Below are 26,598 nucleotides of genomic sequence, written 5' to 3' on the forward strand. Positions count from 1 at the left end.
GCACCTAAATATACTATGGTAAAAATGTAATATGGTTTCTATGTATTTGTATAAAAACAGTAGTCTAAATAACGTACATTTAGTAGCTTAAACACAAAAAATACTGTAATTATATCCCATTACTCCTCCTTCAATACATTTAATAAATATCTGCATTAATAATATATTAAAATACAACACGTTTGAACTTTGATCTGAGCGGATAAACGGTCCGTGTGGCACGATTCAAATACTTTTTCATTCCGCCTTTGCCACATAAACATTATATCGAACATTTATCGAACTCTTGCTAATTTATATCGCGCGATAATTATCGTTATCGTTTTAGCGATCCTTACAGGTGTATAAATACATTCTGGGGCTTGCAGTAACATACTGGGCCTCATTCATCCTAAATAAGCAGAACAAATGTGGGAAACGTTGGTTAAACCTTCTCACGTAAAGTGTGAACAATTTAAATAAGAATTTACATAGATAATCATTCTGCTGGTGTTTCCTAAATGACACCCGCTGAGCTCAACTTGAGGGAATCGTTTATTTGCTAAGAAATACTCTTCTCATTTTCCAAAACTGACACTGCAAACCGCTCTTTGAAAGGATCCCCGCTGTGTCTTGATAGGCCAGCACCTTTAAATTTACATGAAGCACCAGCAGGATATTTTAAAAAGGGCCCGGGGACGGAGATGTCAGATGTCACACCACGCTGTGTGTCCTTTCTGACATCTTGACAACTTTCTATAAGACAGGAGAGTATAGGGAAAATTGCAAGGAAAGGAAAAAAAGCTTCAGGCAGTTAAGAAGTCCCTACGAATCGCCACTATAAGTTACCGTCCTACAGTAACCCCGGTTTTGCAGAACTTTCCTAATAAAACTTTAAATCATACAGAGATCCTAAACTGTCACTTACCTCTTGTCTCTAGGCCAATACCGCATGCCTCTGCGGGCCCACCCACAGCCTGCCTCACCGAATCAGGTACCAGAATGCACTGATGCCAGCGGTGGGTCTGCCATCTGCCAGGAAACATCAGTGCACAGAAAACATGTTGCGGTGTCTGGCTTATATCCAATTATATTTTATGAACATTTTGTATTTTGTTGGCACATCTAGTAGGGATACAAATTACCACATTTTAATGAAGTAACACCACATGTTGCATATGGTTTGAGCACATTTGGCCATTTTTCTGTCTTGGGTGATTTAAAAAAAATGCTCAATATTTTAATAGGTACTTTATCCACCTTATTTTTGCCATGAGAGTTTGTAATTTTTATGGGTTTAGCTTTCAGTTTCATCCGCATCCAGCTATTTTTAGCTGTATAAACAGCTTGTTTTTCTGCTTGATAATGCAAATTGGAGTGTCTTACCACATTATTATAATGCATTATCTTAATTATGAACACACTGTTGTAGTGTTATAATAAGTTGATACGTTTATGATGTGCCTTAAACGTTGATACGTTTATGATATGCCTTAAAATTTTAAGTTCAGTCAACTCAAAAAAGTTGACTTAAAATGTTAAGTTGTACTAAGTGACAACTTAGATATTTGAGTTCATTCAGCTTAAAATTTTAAGGCAGCTGGGTAACAAGCACAGCTTTTAAGTTTAACAAACCAATTTTTTGGTTTAGTCAACTCAAATATCTAAGTTGTCACAGTACAACTTAACATTTCAAGTTGACTAAACTTATTTTAGTTGACTGAACTTAAAATTAAAAGGAAGCAGGGTAACAAATAATTTTAAGTTGACTCAACAAATTGTGTTTTTTTGTTTTTTTACAGTGTATACGTAGCACTACTGATTAAAACTTACAGAAATTAATATTTTACTCAGAAGGCATGCATTTAATTGATGCAGACGTCATAGTAATTACATTTCTAACATAAAATGTTTATTTCAAATTAATGTTTTTTTGAACTTTATATTCATCAAAGAATCCTGGAAAAAAACATCACAATCTCCTCAAAAATGTTAAACAGAACAACTGTTTTCAACATCGACAATAATAAGAAATGTTTCTTGAACACCAAATCAGCATATTAATATGATTTATAATAATGTGACACTGAAAACTGGAGTAATGGATGCTGAAAATTCAGCTTTGCATCACAGCAATAAGTAATATTTTAAAATATAGTAAAACAGAAACCAGTCATTTTTTATTGCAATAATATTTTACAATATTACTGTATTTTTATCAAATAAATGTAGCCTTGGTGAGCTTAAGAGACTTCTTTAAAAAACGTAATATATATAAAATCTAAAGACAGTATATTTTTAATTTTGTTAACTTTTTTTATGACTGAAGGTGATTACTGATTTCTCTAGGAAATTGTTCTTTTTTTAAAAATATTTAACCATTGACTATAACCATTTAGCATTACAGTATAATCGAGAGCTATCAATTTTAACATTTCTTACACTTCGACAAATAACAACTTTTAATTTAAGTGAACTTAAAACAATCTTCACATAAACCTATTATAATAAATGTCACATTTACCTGCACCCTTCAGCAAATCAGAAATATACAGAAACTCAATAAAGTTATCAAACACTAAATACTAAATTAAATATAGATGAATCCTTAAAGCTACAAAAGTTATTGATTTCCTCTTTTTTCTTTCGTTCTTTGATTAACAGACAGCACAGCAGCTGGGTTATTAGGTTATTTGGCTGCTATTACTTTAAGAGCTGCCACTGCTGAATGTGTGACGTGGATCTGACACGCATGCTCGCAGTTTCATTTGCACTTTAATATGAAATGAAACAGGCTACAGCGCGCTCTGTCACATTCGTGTGTGCAATTAAAGCGCGAGGACAGTATAATGGCTGACAGGACAGGACAATTAGTTTTTACTGACATATGGCCTGACAACATCTCATCTGACCGCAGTTCACTGATGTTGTGAAAAGAAACAGAAGCAGCAGTTTTGAGTGGGGTGACCAACACTAGCCCCGTCCCTGCATTAAACTAGAAAAATGAACCTTTTTGCCAACTTTGTCATTTCTCACTTTTTCAAAAAATGAAAAAGCTGTTTCTTATTACCTGTAAGTTGGACACAGAGGGAGCGGATCACATTCTCTCTCCTCATAAAGAGTATCTGGGCACTCTTGACCTCCATTTGCAGATGTCTGGATAATGATCCTATGACGAGACTGGGTTGGTGCAGTAGCATTTACTAGAAAAGCAAAGACGTTTACAACATTGGGAGAAAAAATATGAAGTTAAAACATTTAGCTTGTCAAGTCGTGCTTGTTGTTAGGGTGAACAGTCTACATGTTTACCTGATAAACAAGAAGATGGGCAGGCGCTCCATTCGCTAAAAGGTGTGACGATGCAGTCGATTTTGCAAGGTAAAGGACAAGACCGGATTGAGTCAGGACGAGAGGATTCAGGACACCTAAAGTAGATTCAAGTGTGAAATGGTCTTTATGGTGTTCTGTACATAATTTAGGATGAAAGATAGTGTGTTCCTTTACCGTTTTGGCAAAACATGTCCATTCCCAGCTCTCCTGCACGTGACTTGGCGCATCTGTACCCCTGTACCACAGGTGGCATCATTCTCCATCTGTGGAGCTGTGCTGTTACCTTCACTCTCGTCTGTGATGGTGTTTGGCATACAGGGATCCCAAGGTGAAGCATCCCAGTAGTACACTGTGCATGGTTCCATGCCACAGGGCCTCCACTGCTCCAGTTCAGAAGCCAGAGGACATGGCTTTCCATCTGCAACCGAAAAAAAAAATGTAGGTCTCTTTTTTACATCTCAAAACTGTTAAAAGCAATCTAGTCAAATACACTAAAATTGATCTAATATAGCATTATAGAATCATTTATTAGCTATGCAGCCTATTCATGTACAGTATTATACTGCATATACACTACCAGTCAAAAGTTTTTGAACAGTAAGATTTTTAATTTCTTAAAGAAGTCTCTTCTGCTCACCAAGCCTGCATTTATTTGATCCAAAGTACAGCAAAAGTAGTAATATGCTGAAATATTTTTACTATTTAAAATAACTGTTTTCTATTTGAATATATTTTAAAATGTAATTTATTCCTGTGATTTCAAAGCTGAATTTTCAGCATCATTACTCCAGTCTTCAGTGTCACATGATCCTTCAGAAATCATTGTAATATTCTGAATATTGTGTGTGTGTGTGTATATACACACACACACACACACACACACACACACACATATATATATATATATATATATATATCAAAGAATCCTGGGAAAAAAATGTACTCAACTGTTTTAAATATTCATAATAATCATAATAAAAATGTTTCTTGAACAGCAAATCAGAATATTACAATGATTTCTGAAGGATCATGTGACACACACACATATATATATAAATAAAATATTTAAATTATAGATTTTTCTAACAAGAATGCCTTAAATTGATCAAAAGTGATGATAAAGACATTTATATTGTTATAAAAGATTTCTATTTCTGATAAATGCTGTTCTTCTGAACTTTCTATTTATCAGAGAAACCTGAAAAAATTCTACTCAGCTGTTTTCCACATCATCATAATAATAATAAATGTTTTTGGCGCAGCAAATCAGAATATTAGAATGATTTCTGAAGGATCATGAGACTGGAGTAATGATGCTAAAATTCAGCTTTGAAATCACAAGAATAATTTATATTTTTAAATATATTCAAATAGAAAGCAGTTATTTTAAATAGTAAAAACATTTCAAAATTGTACTGTTTTTGCTGTACTTTGGATCAAATAAATGCAGGCTTATTATAAAAAACATTAAAAATCTTCCTGTTCAAAAACTTTTGACTGGGAGTGTAATTATTGATTATTAGCTGCACATATTTAGATTCATATATCACACTGTCTACATATACATAGTTTGAAGGAAAGTAACATTTTTTAATATAAATTTTAATATAAAGATTTTTAATATAAATTACTATTATTCAGCAAGTACTTTCAATTATTCAAAAGCAATAGTAAAGAAATATGTGATTCTTGAGTAGTAAATCAGCATATTAGAATGATTTCTGAAGGATCATGTGACACTGAAGACTGGAGTAATGATGCTGAAAATTCAGCATTGCATCACAGGAATAAATTATGTAAAAAAACAAACAAACAAACAAAAATATTATTTGTTTATTATTTATTAAATTATTAAATATTTGATGAATAAAAAGTTAAAAAGAACAGCTTTTATTCAAAATAGAAATCTTTTCTAACAATATAAGTCTTTACTATAACTTTTTATCAGTTTAACACATCCTTGCTGAATAAAAGTAAAAAAAAAAAAAAAAAGAACAAGAAAAATGTACTGACCCCAAACTGTTAAATAGTAGTATATATTGTAACACTAAATTTATATTTTGAGTAAACAAAGAATCAAAGAATCCTGAAAAAAGTATTACAGGTCCCAAAAAATATTAAGCAGCACAACTGTTTCCAATATAGATAATAAATCAGCATATTAGAATGATTTCTGAAGGATCATGTGACACTGAAGACTGAAGTTATATGATGCTGAAAATTCAGCTTTGCTTTACAAAAATAAATCATATCTTTAAATACATTAAAACAGAAAACTGTTATTTTAAATCGCAATAACATTTCAGAAAAATTACATTTTTATGTATTTTGATCAAATAGATACAGCATAAGAAACTTAAAATAAAAGAACATCTAAAAATCTTACTGATCCTAAACTTTTGAATGGCAGTACATATATACTGATATAGAAAGGGCCATATGTTTGAGGGGTCAAACAAAGGATATGTCCCTGATGAATGTGTCATAAAGGAAGTGTGTGAGTGTGTCATTTCCCATCTATAATTCATGGGAAAGAGCTGCTTTATAAGGACCAGGATAAAAGAAGGCGATGACAGGACAAAGACTACTAGAACATCATTTTAAAATGGGGTTCAGAGATTTGGACTCAGGGTAAATCAGAGTCTAAAGAATTAAAAAGAGGCATTGTGAATAATTTAATTGAAAGAGTCTCAAAAAAGGACTTTAATAAAGCTCAGTATGTGAGGGCTGCCGTATCCAGCTGTTCTGCAACAACTGGAAACCCTACATTTCCAACACGTTTTTATAATTTGCGCTTTGTGTATTTGATAATTATATTCTTTGAGTGTTCACAAGACGAAATGTATGAAATTCAGAGCTCAGCTTGTGCACTGCTGCATGCTTGTGAACCAAATGTTCAATCTGAACTCACACTTTCCAGGAAGAGCCAGAACAAGACGAGAGCGACTTTGTTTTCCCTCATGGTGTTTACTGGAACAAGATTGGGAGCAGGAAGTCCAGGGACCCCAGTGTCCCAACACACAGTCCCCAGGACAGGGCATCTCACATGACAGCCGAACTGGAGGAGGATCTCCTGAACATTGATCACTTGGGACCTGCTCACCTATAATACAAAGACAGAAAATTTGATTAAATGCATATAATCAAGAAAAAAAGTCTCTATTCTCATCCTCTTTCCTATTTATTTATATCAACATACTGTATAATGTTTATTATCATTTCACAGTTTCCTTTTTGAATAACACTTGTTCTTTCCCAATAAACAAGCATATTTAATTAACATCTTCTTCTAATACAACACAAGGAAATATGCAATTAAATGTACTGCCAAGAAACAAAATTAGAATATTGAAATAATGATCATGGGTTGCTTTAAGCACAGGAATGTTTCGGTTTCCTCTTATCTTGTGGCTTACAATCACTTTTCTTTAATTAAAGTAGAATAATATGCAAATAAGAGTTTAATAGCATTCTGATTGCTCTATTCTTTTCTCAAAGACCATGATTGGACAACATTAAGGCAGTTCTTTTTAATTAACAGACAGCTTGAAAATAATTATCTGATAATTAATAGTGAAGAAAAATTTTAAATGTTAAATTTCACTCAGTTTACTTTGGAAAGTCCTCTGAAGTGTCCTAACAAAAAATAAATAAAAATGAAATAAATACATAAATAAATAAAAGAAGGAAAGAATGGCAATTTCTTATTTTTTTTAAAACATTAATCTCACTAAATGTTGTTAGTTTTACGCTTAAAACAGGAAAAAAAAATCAGTGCAAGGTGTAATAAAAATAAACCTAATTCAAGACATAGTCTTATAAATTTGAATAAGTTTCAGTAGATTTAGTTTTTTCTTATAATAATTTGAACCACATTTATTTAAGTAAATGTTTTGAACAAGAAAAAGTAAAACTTACATTTACAACTTACAATACTTACAGAAGTAAGGATAGATCAATATGGAAGCCTGTTTCTGCCACTGAATTAAAAAAAGTTAATGCGACTTTTTAATCTCACAATTCTTTTTTCTCAGAAATGCGTGATATAAACTCACAATTGTGAGAAATAAAGTCAGAATTGTGAGATAAAAACTAGCAATTCTGCCTGAGTTTGTATCTCGCAATTCAGACTTTTTTATCATAATTGTGAGATATGAACACAATTGCGAGAAATAAAGTCAGAATTGTGAGATAAAAACGAGCAATTCTGACTTTTTTCTCTGAAATGTGAGATATTAACTCACAGTTGCGAGTTATAAAGTCATAATTGCGAGATATAAACGTGCAATTCTGACTTTTTTTATGAAATGTGAGTTTGTATCTCGCAATTCAGACTTTTTTTTCATAATTGTGAGATATGAACTCAACTGCGAGAAATAAAGTCAGAATTGTGAAATAAAAACTAGCAATTCTGACTTTTTTTTCTATGCAATGTGAGTTTGTATCTCGCAGTTGACTTTTTTAAATCGCACAATTCTGACTTTTTTTCTCAGAATTATGATATGAACTCAACTGTGAGAAATAGCCAGAATTGTGAAATAAAAACTAGCATTTCTGACTTTTTTTCTCTGAAATGTGAGATATTAACTCGCAGTTTCTGACTTTTTATAAAGTCATAATTGCGAGATATAAACGTGCAATTCTGACTTTTTTTATGAAATGTGAGTTTGTATCTTGCAATTCAGACTTTTTTTTCATAATTTTGAGACATGAACTCAACTGCGAGAAATAAAGTCAGAATTGTGAAATAAAAACTAGCAATTCTGACTTTTTTTTCTATGCAATGTGAGTTTGTATCTCGCAGTTGACTTTTTTTAAATCGCACAATTCTGACTTTTTTTCTCAGAATTATGATATGAACTCAACTGTGAGAAATAGCCAGAATTGTGAAATAAAAACTAGCATTTCTGACTTTTTTTTCTCTGAAATGTGAGATATTAACTCGCAGTTGCGAGTTATAAAGTCATAATTGCGAGATATAAACGTGCAATTCTGACTTTTTTTATGAAATGTGAGTTTGTATCTTGCAATTCAGACTTTTTTTTCATAATTTTGAGACATGAACTCAACTGCGAGAAATAAAGTCAGAATTGTGAAATAAAAACTAGCAATTCTGACTTTTTTTTCTATGCAATGTGAGTTTGTATCTCGCAGTTGACTTTTTTTAAATCGCACAATTCTGACTTTTTTTCTCAGAATTATGATATGAACTCAACTGTGAGAAATAGCCAGAATTGTGAAATAAAAACTAGCATTTCTGACTTTTTTTCTCTGAAATGTGAGATATTAACTCGCAGTTGCGAGTTATAAAGTCATAATTGCGAGATATAAACGTGCAATTCTGACTTTTTTTATGAAATGTGAGTTTGTATCTCGCAATTCAGACTTTTTTTTTCATAATTGTGTGAAATAAACTTTTAATTGCGAGTTATAAAGTTGAATTTTCAGGGGAAAAGAAGACTGATTCTCAGAATTGCGAGATTACTTACAAGTCTGACTCAATAACTTGCAATTGCAGGTTAATTCAGAACTGCGAGAAATAAACTGGCAATTCTGAGAAAATAAGTCTGAATTGCGAGATGAAAACTTGCAAATTCACAAAAAAAGTATGAATTGTGAGATAAAAAGTCGCAATTACCTTTTTTGTTTTTTATTCAGTGGCAGAAACAGGCATCCATAGATCAACACCCATATACAAAACAATCTCACAGAAGATCTTTTTATTTGTGAGATTGGACACATATACGCAAGCACAGAATCAACTAGTAGATGCTCTTCAGGTTGTTTGTGAGATAAAAGAACGAAGATAAAAGGCGAGTAATAAACCTAACTGGTCTGGACAGACTCTCCTCTGCGAATCAGATATTGAGCCGCAATAGTTCATTTCTTCATTACATTTGAGATGCAGGAAGGGCAACATTTCTTCAATTGATGTTAGGCCTTAAAAATCAATCTCTCTGAATTGTATTCGTTGCCTAAGATATAAATGCACAAGCGGAGCTTTTTTTAAAGAGACTGTCTCGTCTGAAGATGCACAGCTCTTAATATGTATTTTTATGACCCCGCAATCACCACTTTCCTGTTGTGTTATAAGGGTTTATTTCATTTTCTTTTCACGTGGCAGACAGGAGAATTTTTCACCTATTTGTACTGTTAGAAGAAGCAATTTCCCAGAGTGATTATCTACCTAGAGCCTTAAAATGTGCATTATAGTGTGCCAGAACTGCAGGACTGCTGATAGACAGCAGAATTCAATAGCATGCTACTTCATAAACATTGAACTTGCAGTCAGATCACAGAAACTGGAAGGATAACTTCTGCAAATTAAGCTATGCACCATGTCTGGCCATTGCAACAACTATTATACCCTTAGGTCATTGCTAAGGCCAATAAGCAATTAAATATATAAAATAAAAACAAGCATATAACCTCACATTGAAAAGTTGGGATGTAATGCTGTTGTGGGAAAGTTAGATAAGGTGACTATAAGTGAGTGTAAAGTGATACAACTCAAATCTTCAGCAAGAATACATTATCACTTTAAGTCAACTGCACTTCAACTTTAATGGCTTTGGCATTTCAGCTTCACTTTGCATTTTGCAGAACATTCCAGGTGCATGCTGGGAAGATGATGCTGTCAGGTTTAATGCAGATGTTTATGTGTTGAATGTGAAATACCAGCTACACCATGTCACAGCCACAGACAAACATGTTTCACATACCGCGGTAAGCCCCTTAAAAGCACTCATATTCTTACTGCTGATGGACAACACACATACTGGCACTTGACATGGATGAGTGACATTGCAATGAAAGACCTTAGAGGACTCCTAAGGCTCTTTAGCAGTCGTGTCTCTGTATATTTGTGCGTCAAAACTGCATCTCAAACTGATCTCAATGAGAAGCATAGAAGACAAATAAGAAATATGCCACATACCCGCCGGGAGGAGAGGAGAGATGAGGAGATTAAAAGATAGCTGAGCATTTGCTTATGCGAGTAAAAATAGCTAATCGCTGAAGAGTTTGTGGATGGGGATAACGGAAGGTTGAAAATAATTAGAGGGATGAAGGTAAAGAATGATGAGATTGAGAAAGATAATTAAAGGGATAGTTCTGTAAATTCTGTCCTTATGGAATTTTTCTCAATGATTTTCTTCCAGCGAAGGAGATTTTGTCTACGAAAATGTCTACGAATGCCTGTGTTTCACAGAAGAAGGTAAGTCATACAGATGAGCAGTGTTGAGGAAAGTTTTAAAAGTAATGTATTACAATATTGCATCACTCCCAATTTCTCACATGGGGACAGGAGACATGTCAGTGAATACGTGGAAATACAAAATAAGTGATGACAGAATTTTCAGATATTTCGTGCTTTTTTTGAAAAAGAACTCAGATATTTCATAGTAAATTTAAAAGTAACGCATTACTTTACTAGTAACTACTACTAGTTACTTGTAATGTGTTACCCCCAACGTTGCAGGTGCGGGTAAGAAAACGATGACAGAATTTTCAGATATTTCATACTTTTTTTAAAAAAAGTAACTCAGATATTTCATAGTAAATTTAAAAGTAATCTGTTACTTTTAAATGTTACTTAAAAAAGTAATCTAATTATGTAACTCACGTTACTTGCATTGCGTTACCCCCAACACTGCAGGTGGGGTAAAACAATGACAGAATTTTTAGATATTTCATAGTAAATGCGTTACAAAGTAATGCGTTACTTTAATAGTTACTTTAAAAAGTAATCTGATTACGTAACTTTTGTTACTTGTAATGCGTTACCCCCAACACTGCAGGTGAAGGTAAGAAAACAATGACATAATTCACGGATATTTCATACTTACTTGAAAAAGTAACACAGATATTTCATAGTAAATTTAAAACTAATGGGTTACTTTACTGGCTACTTGAAAAAATAATCTGATTATGTAACACGCGTTACTTGTAATGCATTACTCCCAACACTGCAGGTAAGAGTAAGAAAACAATGACAGAATTTTCAGATATTTTATACTTATTTGAAAAAGTAACTCAGATATGTCACAGTAAATTTAAAAGTAATGAGTTACTTTACTAGTTACTTGAAAAAGTAATCTGATTACGTAACTTCTGTTACTTGTAATGCGTTACCCCCAATGCTGCAGGTGAGGGTAAGAAAACGCTGACAGAATTTTCAGATATTTCATACTTGAAAAAATAACTCAGATATTTCATAATAAATTTAAAAGGAATGCTTTACTTTATTAGTTACTTGATAAAGTAATCTGATTATGTTACTCGCGTTATTTGTAATGCATTACTCCCAACACTGCAGGTGAGAGTAAGAAATGATAACAGAATTTTCAGACATTTCATACTTATTTGAAAAAGTAACTGAGATATTTCATAGTAAATTTAAAAGTAATGTGTTACTTTAATAGTTACTTGAAAAAGTAATCGGATTACGTAACTCACGTTACTTGTAACGCGTTAACCCCAATGCTGCAGGTTAGGGTAAGAAAACGATTGTAGAATTTTCAGAAATTTCATACTTTTTTGGAAATGTAACTCGGATGTTTCAAGGTAAATTTAAAAGTAATGTGCTACTTTACTAGTTACTTGAAAAAGTAATCTGATTACGTAACTCACGTTACTTGTAATGCGTTAACCCCAATGCTGCATGTGAGGGTAAGAATACGATGACAGAATTTTCAGATAATTTATAATAAATTTAAAAGTAATGTATTACTTTATTAGTTACTTGAAAAAAATTCTGATTATGTAACTTGCATTACTTGTAATGCGTTACTCCCATCGCTGCAGGTGAGGGTAAGAAAATTATGACAGAATTTTCAGATATTTCATATTTATTTAAAAAAGTAACTCAGATATTTCATAGTAAATTTAAAAGTAATGTGTTACTTTACAAGTTACCTGAAAAAGTAATCGGATTACGTAACTTGCGTTACTTGTAATGCATTACCCACAGCACTGCAGGTGAGGGTAAGAAAACGATTACAGAATTGTCAGATGTTTCATACTTTTTTGATAAGTAACTTTGATATTTCATAGTAAAGTACTGGTTACTTTATTAGTTATTTGAAAAAGTAATCTGATTACGTAACTCACGTTACTTGTAATGCATTACTCCCAACGCTGCAGGTGAGGGTAAGAAAATGATGACAGAATTTTAGGGCACCTTCTGCAGTAAAAGGGCAGAAAAAGGAAAAAGTGAGCTGCATACCTGTGGCAGAAAAACACTCCAGAGTCTGTTCCTGGAATCCTGGGCCACAAGATCCATTGTGAGGAACACAGGGCCCCTGTGATGTCACTCTCCACATGAAGCAGACAGGGTCATCACAGATCATTGCTTCGCTGACATGAGGACAACTGTCGGACTCCAACAAAGACTCCGTAATTACAGAACGAGTTCTCAACCTGAAACCTGAAAATGAGGTGTACGCATGCAAAATAACAATGTAAAAGAACTATCAGCAATGACTCAAACAGAAACACACTGAGTGCCAACATTTTAGCAGATACTGTTCCCACACTCTGGCAAAATAAGCAGAGCAACAGCCAAATCTACAGTATATGCACATTAATAAACAAGAGAGGAGAAATAGAAAACGGAATATAAAGAAAAAGGCGTTTATAGCGAGTCTAAATAGAGGAATACAGCTGTCCCGTCACTTGTCGCCTCACTGAGTGGGCGGCACCACACATAAGGGTCAGAAATACGCCCACCCTTACATTCGCACATCATTTACATTACTGAGAGGAGAAACCAAGGACAAGGGGTGTGAATCTAAGTGTGTGTGATTTAGATTTGGATGTGTGCGATCTGGTGTGATGGGATGTTTTCGTCTCTCACCTCTTCTCCCCTGAGGTTCCAAACAGTTGTCATGGAGACAGGGTCCCCAGGGTGACCAAGGCGTGAGGGGACAATGTTTCTGACAGCGAATGAAGCAAGACTCAGCCAATGGCGGTAAAGGCCCAGTGCACAAGTTTCTGCCAACAGGCCGATTGACTAATAATGAAAAAACAACAGACAGACAGTTTCAGAGACAGATATTTTCAAAACTGTATAAGACGCATTTTTTAAGATCTAACAGAAGCTCGCACAAAAATAAATGTAATTCAAATCCGACGTTCTCACTGTGTGGCCACAGATTACCATTTAAATCAAAAAACAGAAACGCAAAGGAAACTAAATCTCCCCCTCGGCGTTATGCCCTGAGTCTCAACAGCCTATGAAGGATTAAATGAAATGAAAGGAATCTACAAAATCTTTTTTCCTCAATATTTATGCTGTTAATGTTTAGACTCTCATTTGCGTTAATCACATTTGCTTATTGTACTGTGAGATGGACATATTATTAGTGCTCTGATCCAAAGCCAAACAGGCATCATCCTCACTGAAATGGAATTTCATAAATGACTTTGATCGCGCTTCATAGGCAGCAATTTTACGCTCTTCATATTAAGCGCATGTGAGACTAACAGTGTGATGTCTGCAAGTCGCTAAGGTAACGGCACAATACTCTAATAAGCAAAAAAAAAACCCCACAAATACTAGGTAAAATTTTCCTAGATTTAAACTTTTTATCTGTACTGAATGACGCACAAGTCTAAACAGCTTTACTAGACTTTATTTGCCATCTTGAATTAATTTTTCACTGAGCTTATTCTAATGCATACTAGAATCAATATTATTAAAAAGTTTGGTGTCTAAGATTTTTGGATATTTTTGCTTATTAAGGCTGCATTCATATAGAAAAAAATACAGTAAAAACAGCAATATTGTGAAATATTATTGCAATTTAAAATAGCAGTGTTCCATGTTAATATTTTTAAAAATGCAATTTATCTCTTTGATGACAAAGCTGAATTTTCAGCATCATTACTCTAGACATCAGTGTCACATGACCCTTCAGAAATATCTAATCTAATGCTCAAAAAAACATCTCTTATTGTTATCAGTGCTGAATGTACAAATTCAGCAGTGAATACACATTTTTCAGGGTTCTGTGATTATTTAAAGGGGTCATCGGATGCAAAATTCACTTTTACATGTTGTTTGAACATAAATGTGTGTTGGCAGTGTGTGTACACATCCACCCTATAATGATAAAAATCCACCTAGTGGTTTTTATGTAATCCCTAAAACTAATAACCCCTTTTTCAAAGTAGGCCATTCTCAGCTTCTTGTCTGTGTGACGTCACACGGACCAAGGCCGCTCCCACAATAGTTCATTGACATGACCGTCCTACCTTAGACCCGCCCTGAGGGAGCTGAAACAGTGTTGCCAAGTCTGCGGTTTTCCTGCGAAATTGGGCTACTTTCACATTGTTGGTGCGGGTTAAAGCAACCTCAAAAATGTAATATTTAGCCCCTGGAATACTTATTTTACAAGGGGAACCCCACCAAACAACATGTATTTTACCCCCCCGGAATGTGATTTTAACTGGGGGACCCCCATCAAAACACGATTGGGCTACTTTTGGGATAGTTTTGAGTAGCAATTAGGCGTTTTTTGTTGTGAAAACCTGGCAACCCTGTCCAACAGGAATGGCTTCTAGGCAAAGAGAGTATTGTTTTACACTTCCATTGAAGGGGTCATCAGATGCCCATTTTCCACAAGTTGATATGATTCTTTAGGGTCTTAATGAAAAGTCTATAATATACTTTGATTAAAAATTCTCAATGGTTGTGTAAAACAACACCTTTTTTACCTTGTCAAAATCAGCTCTGCAAAAATCATCCCATTCTGAGGGATTGTTCCTTTAAACGCAAATGAGCTCTGCTCGCCCGCCCCACCATATTCATTATTACATCCAGCAACACAACACCTCAATCGCTCAATCTGAGATATTCTTGTCTAACTTACATCCCTACTCCGGCATTGAAACAATGGAGGTTGGACTGTTACAGCTGATCTGACGTAAAATGGTCATGTCAATCAACTATCGTGGAAGCGGCATCTGTTGGTGTGACGCCACAACAGCAGGCATCTGAGAATGGCTCGATTTGAAAAAGGGGATATTATTTTTAAAGATTAATTAAAAACCACTGCATGGATTTTTATCATTATAGGGTAGATTTGTACATACACTGCCAACACACATTAATGTTCAAACAACATGTAAAAGTGAACTTAGCATCCGATAACCCCTTTAAGAAATTTTAAACAAGGTATATTATAGACTTTTCATCAAGACCCTAAAGAATCATATCAACTTGTGGAAAATGGGCATTTGATGAACCCTTTATAAAAAAAAAAAACAGGACTTATTTAAAACATATAATTTTTGTAACACATTATTTACTGCTACTTTTGGTCATTTTAATGTGTCCTTGTTGAATTAAAGATGAAAAAAAAAGTAGAGTATGTGTGATGTGTCATCTAGTCAGCTTGGCTCATGAATATTAATTAGCTGATGGGGCTGCCACACCCACCCACTGGGTAATACAATGATATTTTAATGTTCACCAATTGCTGAATGATTATCATATTCACATAAAATGATTTGAAATAATATTGTCATACTACCATGGTACAAAATCTAATTCAATCATACTTCTATGTTAATAATCCCAAAACAGTGTTCTTACTATGAGACGATACTGTGCTGTCATGGATCCTGACGCAATACGCCTCTCGGGTCTGGATCCCGCCTCCACACAGGATGCTGGTATTGCTATAACGATGGTCCTGCTGACTCAAAAGTGGGGTCACCTGGCATGCTTTCCAACTGGTCGCCATCCACTCATACCTGTATTTCCAGCCAATTAAAATACATACAAAAATTAAAGGATTAGTTCACTTCCAGAATAAATATATATATATATATTTCCTGATAATTTACTTACCCCTGTGTCATCCAAGATGTTAATGTCTTTCTTTCTTCAGTCGAAAAGAAAATACAATTTTTGAGAAAAACATTTCAGAATTTTTCTCCATATAATGGAATTAAATGTGAGTCAACGGGTTGAAGGTCCAAGTTGTAGTTTCAATGCAGCTTCAAAAGGCTTTACACAATCCCAGCCGAGGAATAAGGGTATCATCTAGCGAAACGATCTGTCATTTTCCAAAAAAAATTGAATTTATAGACTTTTTAACCACAAACGTTCATCTTGCACTAACTTGACCTGACCCTGTGATATAGGCGAAAGTACCGAGCCAGTGTTTACAAAGCGAGGAGGAGAATGAGATGGAGTTTTTTGCCCGTACCCATTGAAACTGCAGTTTGGACCTTCAACCCATTGGCCACCATTGAAGTCCACTATATGGAGAAAAATCCATTTTTTTCCTTTGAAAACCTTCTTTTTGACTGAAGAAAGAAAGACATGAACATCTTGGATGACATGGGGTGAGTAAATTATCAGGAAATTTTTATTCTGGAAGTGAAATAATCCTTTAAAGAGTTATATCAGTTAAAGTCACAATGAAACTGAAGTATGTTGTGACATTAATCTAGGTTAAGTTAAATAATTGAAATTTTTAGTTTCATGCTGACTTTAAAATCAAATGTATTTAGTTAAACCATTTAAAACATTCTAGCAATCCAGTCTCTTCACCTTGGGCACAGTGGCAGTGTGTCTTCCAAAACATTACAGTTTGCTTTTTCTTCCAGGGCGGGGCATGGCTCTCCTCCACCAATGGCTGCTCTCTTCAGGCTGCGGCTCCTGATTCTGAAGCCTGGCGATTGGTCAGAAGTCCGACACGTCTTTGAACACGCACCCCACTGCGACCAATCAGACACTTTACAGTCTCTGGGCATCACACATGAGCGGAAGTTCACCGGGCTGTTGTCATGGTCACAAAGGCTGGGGGTGAGAAGGAAATTTACAGTGTCATCTATTTTACTGCATTTTTATGACGTTGTAAAATGAAGAACTGTACTGTTGTAAAAAGATGATTGATATTTTTGTGGCCCTCTGCCACCCTTTACTAGGTTAACCGACTGGTTGAGCTCTCCTCTATGCATCTTTGATAGCAGCTAATATATTGCTGAATATATAATAACTTTTCTGAATAAATACCAGTCAAATGTTTTTGAAAATACGACTTTTAATGCTTTTTAAACAAGTATCTTCTGCTAACCAAGCCTGCATTTATTTGATCCAAAGTACAGCAAAAACTGAAATATTTTTACTAATTAAATTAACCATTTTCCATTTTAATATATTTAAAAATGTAATTTATTCCTGTGATCAAAACTACATTTTCAGCATCATCACTCCAGTCTTCAGTGTCACATGATCCTTCAGAAATCATTCTCGTATGCTGATTTGCTGTTCAAGAAACATTTTTATTATAATTATATCAATATTTAAAACAGTTGAGTACATTTTTTTCAGGATTCTTTGAGGATTCTTTTTTTTGTGGAAAGAAATGATAGAAATTAATACTTTTATGTAGCAAAGATGCTTTATATTGATCAAAAGTGATGATAAATACATTTATAATGTTATAAAGGATTTCTATTTCAGAGAAATGCTGTTCTTCTGAACTTTCTATTGATCAAAGAAGCCTGAAAAAATTCTACTCAGCTGTTTTCAACATAATAATAATAATAATAATATTTTAAAAATGCTTTTTGAATAGCAAATCAGAGTATTAGAATGATTTCTGAAGGATCACGTGACTGGAGTAACAATGCTCAAAAAATTCAGCTTTGAAAACACAGGAATAAATTAAATTTTAAAATACATTCAAATAAAAAATAGAATTTTTTGCTGTACTTTGGATCAAATAAATGCAGGCTTGGTGAGCAGAACAGACCTTAAAAAACATTAAAAATATTACTGTTCAAAAACTTTTGACTGGTAGTATATATACACTTACACACACCTGTATACATACTAAAATAAGAATCAATAAAAATCAACAGATTGCAATTCTGAAAATTACATTTGAAGTTATTGTTTGGTTTCTCTTAAAGAAATTCATGTTTATGTATTGCCTTATCTTAAAAAAAAAAAAAGATTTCATCTGCCTGTTCTGAAGCTGCTGGCATGGTTTTAGCCTCTGGCTAGTATGACAAAAAAAGGTAGCAACATAAACAGAACATTTTTCAAGCTGTCTCTCAAACTCTCCAAGGCTTTAACGTTGCCGCTGATTCTCGCTGAATATATTGGCATACAAAACAAGCTAAAGCAAACTATGAAATCCTGTGAGAGAGAGAGAGAGAGAGAGATGGGGTGGTCCGTGGGTGTTCAATTTATTCAGAAGTTTAACCTGGCTTAATACAAATGCTAAAAAGTTTGCAAACCGCAAGGGAAATCTTGTAATCCGAAGACATAAAATGACGTTAATTTATTATGCAGTGCATAAGTGAGAGGTTCAAATAAAGACTGGCATTAGCATCTTATTGTTGGTAACACTATTGATGTTTGCTGCATACTGTAGCATAGACAACAAAACATTGCGTGATGTGGAAATGTGGTTGTTTTACAGTTGAACTGACACTGAATAAACATTAGTGGATTAGTTAAATAGGGGAACACAAACTAAGATGACAACAAAAGTGATAAGCTTCAGTATACTATTAAAAAAGTATTAGATTAAATGTTATTACCACGTTTCATTGGGATAATGAGTTTGATGTGCAAATGCTATCAAAATTTCACTTGGTAATGAGAATTAAAACACATAAATCAATCTCAGGTGGGATATTTAAATTTAGATTTCTATGCACGTTTTTTAAATCCTAAGTACTGGATTTATTTTTTTATTAACAAAATCAACTTTTCCAATTCTTCACAAAGTTTTCTGCCATTTCCCATCTGGAACTATACACATTTTGTCTATAATATAAATATAAATGCACAGAACTTATAAAATATATATCCTACTTGTCTCACTATATTTTTGCTGTTCGAATATGTGGATATTTTCAGAACCGTTTCTACATTTTTCATATTCACTACGACGCGTGGCAGTCCTGCGCTCTCTCTGGAGTTTATTATTGTAGTTTTCTAGGAAAAACAAGTACTATTTCCATTAAATTCTAATGAAAAAATAATACAAAGCAGCAGGCTTGAGAATTTCCGGTAGCTTAAAAAAGAAAAGGTGAAAGTCCTCTCTTTTTTTTCTGTATCGCCCACAACAGAAGGTAAAATTTAGATTCTGCTATTTGTCTGTCTAACCAGTAATGCATACATATATATCAGCATGTTCTCTGATGCACACAGCATCATATGGTAAAACAGTAATCCATCTGCACTCTGGCTGGGCTTAATACAGAAGATTCTAATATTCTCACTGTGGGGAGGCATTTAATAAAACAAGTAAATTTATTGCATAACGCTATTGCATAACTGTCCGCTAATAGGCCTGTATCATTTATTCATGGTCGGATCAGTAATGAGTCCTTATTGCAGCTCTATTTGTCCACAGTGAATTCTGCTCTACAACAGATCTTTAAAAGCTTTTATTGCACAACTCTTTCTTCTTCGTTTTGACTAATTGCAGCATTCTGTGGACTTTTTTGTATTTTTGTAAAAATGCTAAACTGTGTAATTGGCCAATTTCCTACATGGTTGTTCTAGTTTCATGTCTCTTGTATCACTTCACAATGTCTTTTTTCTTACATAATGCAACAATTTAAACTGCAATCAGAATTTTAAAGGCCTTTTTTTACTGGTAAGTAGTTGTAGGTTAAAATAATGTATACAAATAAAAAACTAATCGAGATAAAATATAGAAATAACAATAATAATAATTAATGAAGTGATATAAAAATATGCCAAAATATGTAAAATCAAATCAAAATGAATTAAAATAAAAATGAGACGAGAAATTAAAAAAAGAGTTAAATATAAAAAATAAGGTAAAATAATCAAGATATAAAAAGTATTAAAACTAAAATAAATTCAACATAAACAAAAATAGAAACAAATCTAAATAAATAATAATAAAAATAATAAGATGATAAAACATGGCAATATATGAAATAAAAATCAAATAATTAATCAAATTTTGTTGAAATCTAAAAATAAGACAAAAATAAAAAAATATGAAACATAAAAACTAAAATAAAATTCAACACAAACAAAATAATGAAGAACGAATAAAACTAATAAAATATAGAAAATAAAAGTCATAAAATAAATGTAAAATATAAATCAAATGATAAAGCATGACAATATATAAAATAAAAATAAAATACTAAATACCATTTTGTTAAAATTAAATCTAAAAATAAGAATGCATAAACAATTACAAAATCCAAAATGAAATATAAAAAATAAAATAATTAAAATATCGAAAATAAAAATAAATAATTAAAAAATACAAAATGAAATTTTATTAAAATTAGAAAAAATACAGAAAATAAATAAATAAAATAAATATAAAATATAAAAAACATAAATAAAAATTAAATAAAAATATGAAAAGTATAAAACCTAAACAAAACTAAAAAAAAACTAAACTAAAATAATAAATAATAAAATGATAAAATGACAATATATAATATAAAAATAAAATACTAAATAAAATGTATTTAAAATAAAATCTAAAAATAAAATAAAAATAAGAATACATAAACAATTACAAAATCTAAATAAAATATAGAAAATAAAACATAAAATATAACAAATAAAACTAATAAAAATAAAATGATAATTGAAAAGTATAAAAATGAACTAAAACTAAACTAAGTCAAGCTAAATTAAAAAATATGAAATAAAATAAAATAAAATAAAAATTAATAACAATAAAAAACAACAATAAGACAATATATAAAAAATAAATATAGAAAATAAAGTTAAACTCATAAAATATAACAAATAAAACTAATAAAAATAAAATGAAAATTTAAAAGTATATAAAAAATGATAGCATGAAATAATACGACAATACATACAAATATAAAAATAAAATAATCAATAAAAATTTATAAAAAAGACAATATATACATAAAATATAACAAATAAAACTAATAAAAAATAAAATGAAAATGGAAAAGTATAAAAATTGAACTAAAACTAAACTAAGCTAAGCTAAATACAATAAGCTACAATAAATAAAATAAAATAAATAAATAAAATAATGTGTGGATGGATGGACATTAATTTGATTAGTAGATAAATGGATGAATTCACAAACGTAGTCATTCACCCATTAATTTGTACATTCACTGAATAGATGCCCACCTAAGCATGGCATTCTTCCCGTCACTCCTCGTACAGCGCAGTTGCCGAGTCTGATAGCCAATGGTGATTTCCCAGGACACTCTGTGGCTTCTTTCATCATAATGATTTTGGTGAGGATCACTCTCAGCGTGGCGTTTGATGGCATATGAAGCCTTGACTGTTTTTTTCCCATCAAGCCCGAAACCAAAGTCCACCGTCGTCTTTCCGACAGGCGCCGTCCCTTTAAGTCTGCAGGGGCTCCAGGGCCCCACCCACAAACTGTAACTGTATTCCTGTTGGTCAGAGGGACAGAGGGCAGGGTGGGCGTTGTCATGGTTACAGGGCCGTGTCTGGGTGAGACTGGGACAGTCTGCTCCTCCATACAGGGGCGCTGCCAGCACATGCCTGGTGCGCTGCTGGAGGGCCGACCCGCAGGTGCGACTGCAGGTGGACCAGCGGGTGAAGGCAGAGACGACGCAGTCGATCGGGCAGGGTAACAAACACGCCTGTTCTCGTTCGGGCACTGCGGAAAAAGCTTCACACACATGCTGGCTCACCGTGGTGCCGTTAGTACGCTTCACACACACCACGTCTCGGCTTTGCACTCCACGCTGAGCGGTCACACATCGATTGGCTGGGAGGAGAGGACTCGGGGTGCAGGGACCCCAAGGAGACAAGCGCCACTCAAACAGATCCTTTTGCCACTCGCACATCTTCACACACACCCTCTGGTGCGCAGGGCGATCGGATGGAAAGCAGTTGGACTGATGCGTGCTCCAGCCTTCAGAATGGACGCACCACACCGAGCGACTCTGGAGCCCGACCGAACCGCAATCATTGGCCTCGCATCCACCCCATACACCTGGAGGAGAGACAGACAGGATATATCAAGTGAATTATATTACTATTGTAATCACGCACTATTAAAGCCCAAAACAGGCATGGTGATGAGTCTCTATTCATCTCACTTTAGCACAGAAATACTGTACATGTGGATTCAGGCACACAAGGAGGATAATCATCTTTAATCATTTTAGAACAGCTCTGTCAAAAGAAATGAGCTGGAGAGAAAGAGAAAGGGGGAAAAAAGACACAAATCTGGATTGTGCAACTTTAAATATTATCTGCTAAGAATACGAAATTGCGAGCAGTTCGAAAAGGTTACTGGGAATTCATCTCTTCTGGGATAGAAAAGAAAATAATAGAATAGAATAGAATAGAATAGAATAGAATAGAATAGAATAGAAGACTATTTAAAAGTCTGGGGACAGCAAAAGTTGTTAGAAAATAAAATATCTATAATCATTAAATTGATCAAAAATGTAAAACATTAATATAATATAATATAATATAATATAATATAATATAATATAATATAATATAATATAATATAATATAATACAATATAATATAATATAATATAATATAATATAATATAATATAATATTAACCAAGTTTGGGATCAGTAAGATTTATCTGAAAAAAAAAGAAAAAAAAAAAAAAAAGTAAGGGTGCATTAAATTTCTCAAAAATGACAGTAAAGATATTTATGATGTGTTTTGTTATAAGAAAAAGCATAAAAAATCTTCCTGCATCCAAACTTTTGATCTGTAGTGTTAATAAAATAAAATAAAATAAAATAAAATAAAATAAATACATACTTTCTGGACACAAACTTTTGATTTGTAGTGTAATAATAATATAATATAATATAATATAATATAATATAATATAATATAATATAATATAATATAATATAATATAATATAATATAAACCATTTATAAATTTGGGGTCAGTACATTGATTAAAAATGACAGTACATTAAAGATATTTATGCTGTATTTTTGTTATAAAAAAGCATAGAAAAATCTTCCTGAACCCTAACTTTTGATTCGTAGTGTTTAAAAAATAAAATAAAATAAAATAAAATAAAATAAAATAAAACCATTTAAAAATTTGGGGTCAGTACGATTCATTTGAAAAAAAAAAAAAACAGTAAGGGCACATTAAGTTGATCAAAAATGACAGTAAATATATTTATAATGTATTTTTGTACCCTCAAAAAAAAAAAAAAACCTGCAACCCTGGTATGCGTAAATAATTAAATAAATAAATAAATACATACTTCCTGATCACAAACTTTTTATTTGTCCTGTTTATAATAATATAATATAATATAATATAATATCCATTCATAAGTTTGGGGTAAGTAAGATTTATTTGAAATAAAAATCTGTAAGGCTGCATTAAATTGACCAAAAGTGACAGTAAAGACATTTATAATGTTATAAAATATTTCTGAGTAACTATACCCTATACTATTCCTATAATGCTAAAAAAAGCAGTAATGAATACTGTTTGCTTTAGTATAGCAGTAATTCTATAGGCACTTAGGAACAATGTCTATTTAATCATTTCTTTTTAAACCAAAAGTTTAAGTCTACATTACAACGTTTTACAACAGTTTCCAACCTCACCGCCATGAAAAATCCATTGTGATCATTCATGTTAAATTTTACCCGACAACCTGGTGATAAATGTTTCAATTCAAAGGCAGCAAAACTTGCCACTTGTTACAACCACTTCCATTATCTCCTATTAGAAAAAAGGGCACAGAAAGAAAAAAAGAGGTGGCAGATGCTTCAAACAAAGAATAAAAGTCTGACATCATTGCTGTTGTTCCTCAAGGGATGTCAAAGGCCATGTTCCCCTCATCACACCACTGGTGAGGTCACCAAAGAGACCTGACATCGTCCAAACACCATCTAATGTTCAACAGAGCAGACAAAAACCATGTGACTGAGCCATATGGGCTGACATCATTACTCTACGAGCACTGAGGTCAGCCAAAACCCTCCAGTCAGAGCCGAACACATATTTGATCGTTAGACTGTCGGTCCTCACAGCGTGCTAATTACTGCTCGTGCGCTCATCCTCCTTAGTCAAATATCAATTTACTCGGAGGCAGGGGGTTCAGGTAAAACTTTAACCGCAGAAGCCTGTCCTACAGAGATCTCCCGGCTAATCAGGATTCTGATGGATGGCATGCTGATTAAAGACTTTAGATGGGGGAATAATCGCTTTGAACTGAGGCAATGAGAGAAAAAGCACCAGGAAAGAGATTTTGTGGTGTTGTTGTTGTGTTGTTCTCTGTCTGAACTGACATTTTTAGAGAGGAAAATGGAAAAACAAGAAAAATGTGAAGCTTTTAACCCTGAAAAGTGGGTTTACTCTTTATTTTTTCATGTCCTTAAGAAGACTACATATCGATTTGGTTTACATACACTACAATTATGAAGTTTGGTGATGGTTTGATTTTGTAATGCATTTAAACTTATGTAAACTAATGTATAAACTCTCATGCTCACCAAGGCTATTTGATTAAAAATGCAGTAAAAAAATATATAAAATAACTGTTTTCTATTTGAATATATTTTAATATAAAGATTTGGTCCTAAAGAATTTTTTTTAAATATTACCAATGTTGAAAACATGTAATTTGCTTAATTGCTGCTTCTACTTTTTTTTCAGGATGATGAATAGATCTTTGATGAATAGAAAGAACAGCATTTATTTAAAAATCTTTACTGTCATTTTTACAATTTAATGCATTCTTGCTGATTAAAATGTATTAATTTCTTTCAAAAAAGGTGGACATATAAAGACCTTGTGATTTTTTTGGTAACATGCAACTATTCTTTTAACCAGTGGAGAATTTATCAATAATGTTTTTTTTTTTTTTCTAAATATGATCATGATAACAAATATCTCATTTTAGTTTTTCATGAATTCTTTTTTATTTAATTTTTTTCAAATTCTGTCTTTTCCGTTTATTTGATTCCATTTTTTCCTTCGTTTTAATGGTTTAAGTAAAAAAAAAAAATTAAACAAAAAGCATGTCTAATTAACTGAAGTCAAGAAACTTACACAGTTTAACAATTTTATGGCCCTATGATTTTTTTTCTTAAATTTATTTTTATTTTTACCAAATTCTGTGTTTTCCATACATTTTATAGATTACATTTTAATGGTTTCATTAAAATTTAATAATCAAAAGCATTTTTAATTTATTTTGTATTAATGAATTAATTAATGAAATTTTCAGAATACTACTTCTGGTAAACATTCCTTTAAAAAAATAATGTTTTAATAGTAATTTTGTTAGTAGTAGTACCATCACTATATTAAAGAAATATATTTCTATCACAGTTTCTTTAAGTTGAACAGAACTTTTATTTTGACGAATTGCTGTGAAGACCTTTATTTTTCTGTGTGTATATGATATGACAATAGTTCTTCTAAAACAACAACAACAACAACAATAAAAAAAACAAACAAAACAAACAAACAAACAAAAAAAACCCCTCAGCCGTAAATGCTTATGATAAAACAATAAAAGTTTAACAAAAATCTAATTTTTATGGCCCTATGAAATGTTTTCTTTTTTTCTCAAATTCAGTTTTATTTTTTGACCAAATTCTGTGTTTTCCATTATTTTTCTGGATTCCATTTTAATGGTGTCATTTAACTTTAATAATCAAAAGCATCTCTAATTAATAGATTTTATTTTTTAAAAGTATTTATTTATTTATTTATCCACCCATCCTTCTAGAAATCCTGTTTTGTGTATTTACATTTTTCTGGTAAATAAATTCTGGTAAATATTCCTTTTCCTTTTAATAATAATTTTATTATTAGTAGTACTATCATTACATTAAGTAAAATATTTCTGTCACAGTTTTTTCAAGTTATACTGAACTTTTATTTTGACGGGTTCCTGTGAAGACCTTTAAGTTTCTGTTTGTATATAATATGACAATTGTTTTTCAAACAAACAAACAAACAAAAAACGGTAAAATGTTTACGATAAAGCGATAAACGTTTAACAAAAAATACATTTTATTTTACAGTTTTATTTTGACCAAATTCTGTGTTTTACATTACTTTTCTGGATTCCATTTTAATGGTTTTATTAAATTGTAATAATCAAAAGCATCTGTAATTAATTGATATAAAAAAAAAAAAATCATTTATTTATTTATCCTGAAACAATTAGAAATATTTTAGTCTGGTAAATATTCTTTAAAAAAAAAAACAATGTTTTAATATTAATTTTATTAGTAGTATATGATATGACAATAGTTTTTCTCAAAATAAACA

The 26,598-nt window shown here is 32.3% G+C and overlaps 1 protein-coding gene across 1 annotated transcript in view; it reads right to left on the reverse strand.

The window, feature by feature from the left end:
• Positions 1–26,598, reverse strand: part of thsd7bb (thrombospondin, type I, domain containing 7Bb) — a 77,720-nt gene that overhangs the window by 22,192 nt on the left and 28,930 nt on the right. Inside the window, 10 exon segments of the mRNA XM_051122845.1 lie at positions 908–1,011; positions 3,050–3,182; positions 3,289–3,404; positions 3,484–3,727; positions 6,221–6,412; positions 12,536–12,736; positions 13,166–13,321; positions 15,908–16,068; positions 16,874–17,122; positions 21,458–22,298. Coding sequence (XP_050978802.1) covers positions 908–1,011; positions 3,050–3,182; positions 3,289–3,404; positions 3,484–3,727; positions 6,221–6,412; positions 12,536–12,736; positions 13,166–13,321; positions 15,908–16,068; positions 16,874–17,122; positions 21,458–22,298 — 2,397 coding nt within the window.

This window comes from Labeo rohita, chromosome 11, assembly GCF_022985175.1.
Source record: "Labeo rohita strain BAU-BD-2019 chromosome 11, IGBB_LRoh.1.0, whole genome shotgun sequence".
In the NCBI taxonomy this organism is placed as follows: Eukaryota; Metazoa; Chordata; class Actinopteri; order Cypriniformes; family Cyprinidae; genus Labeo; species Labeo rohita.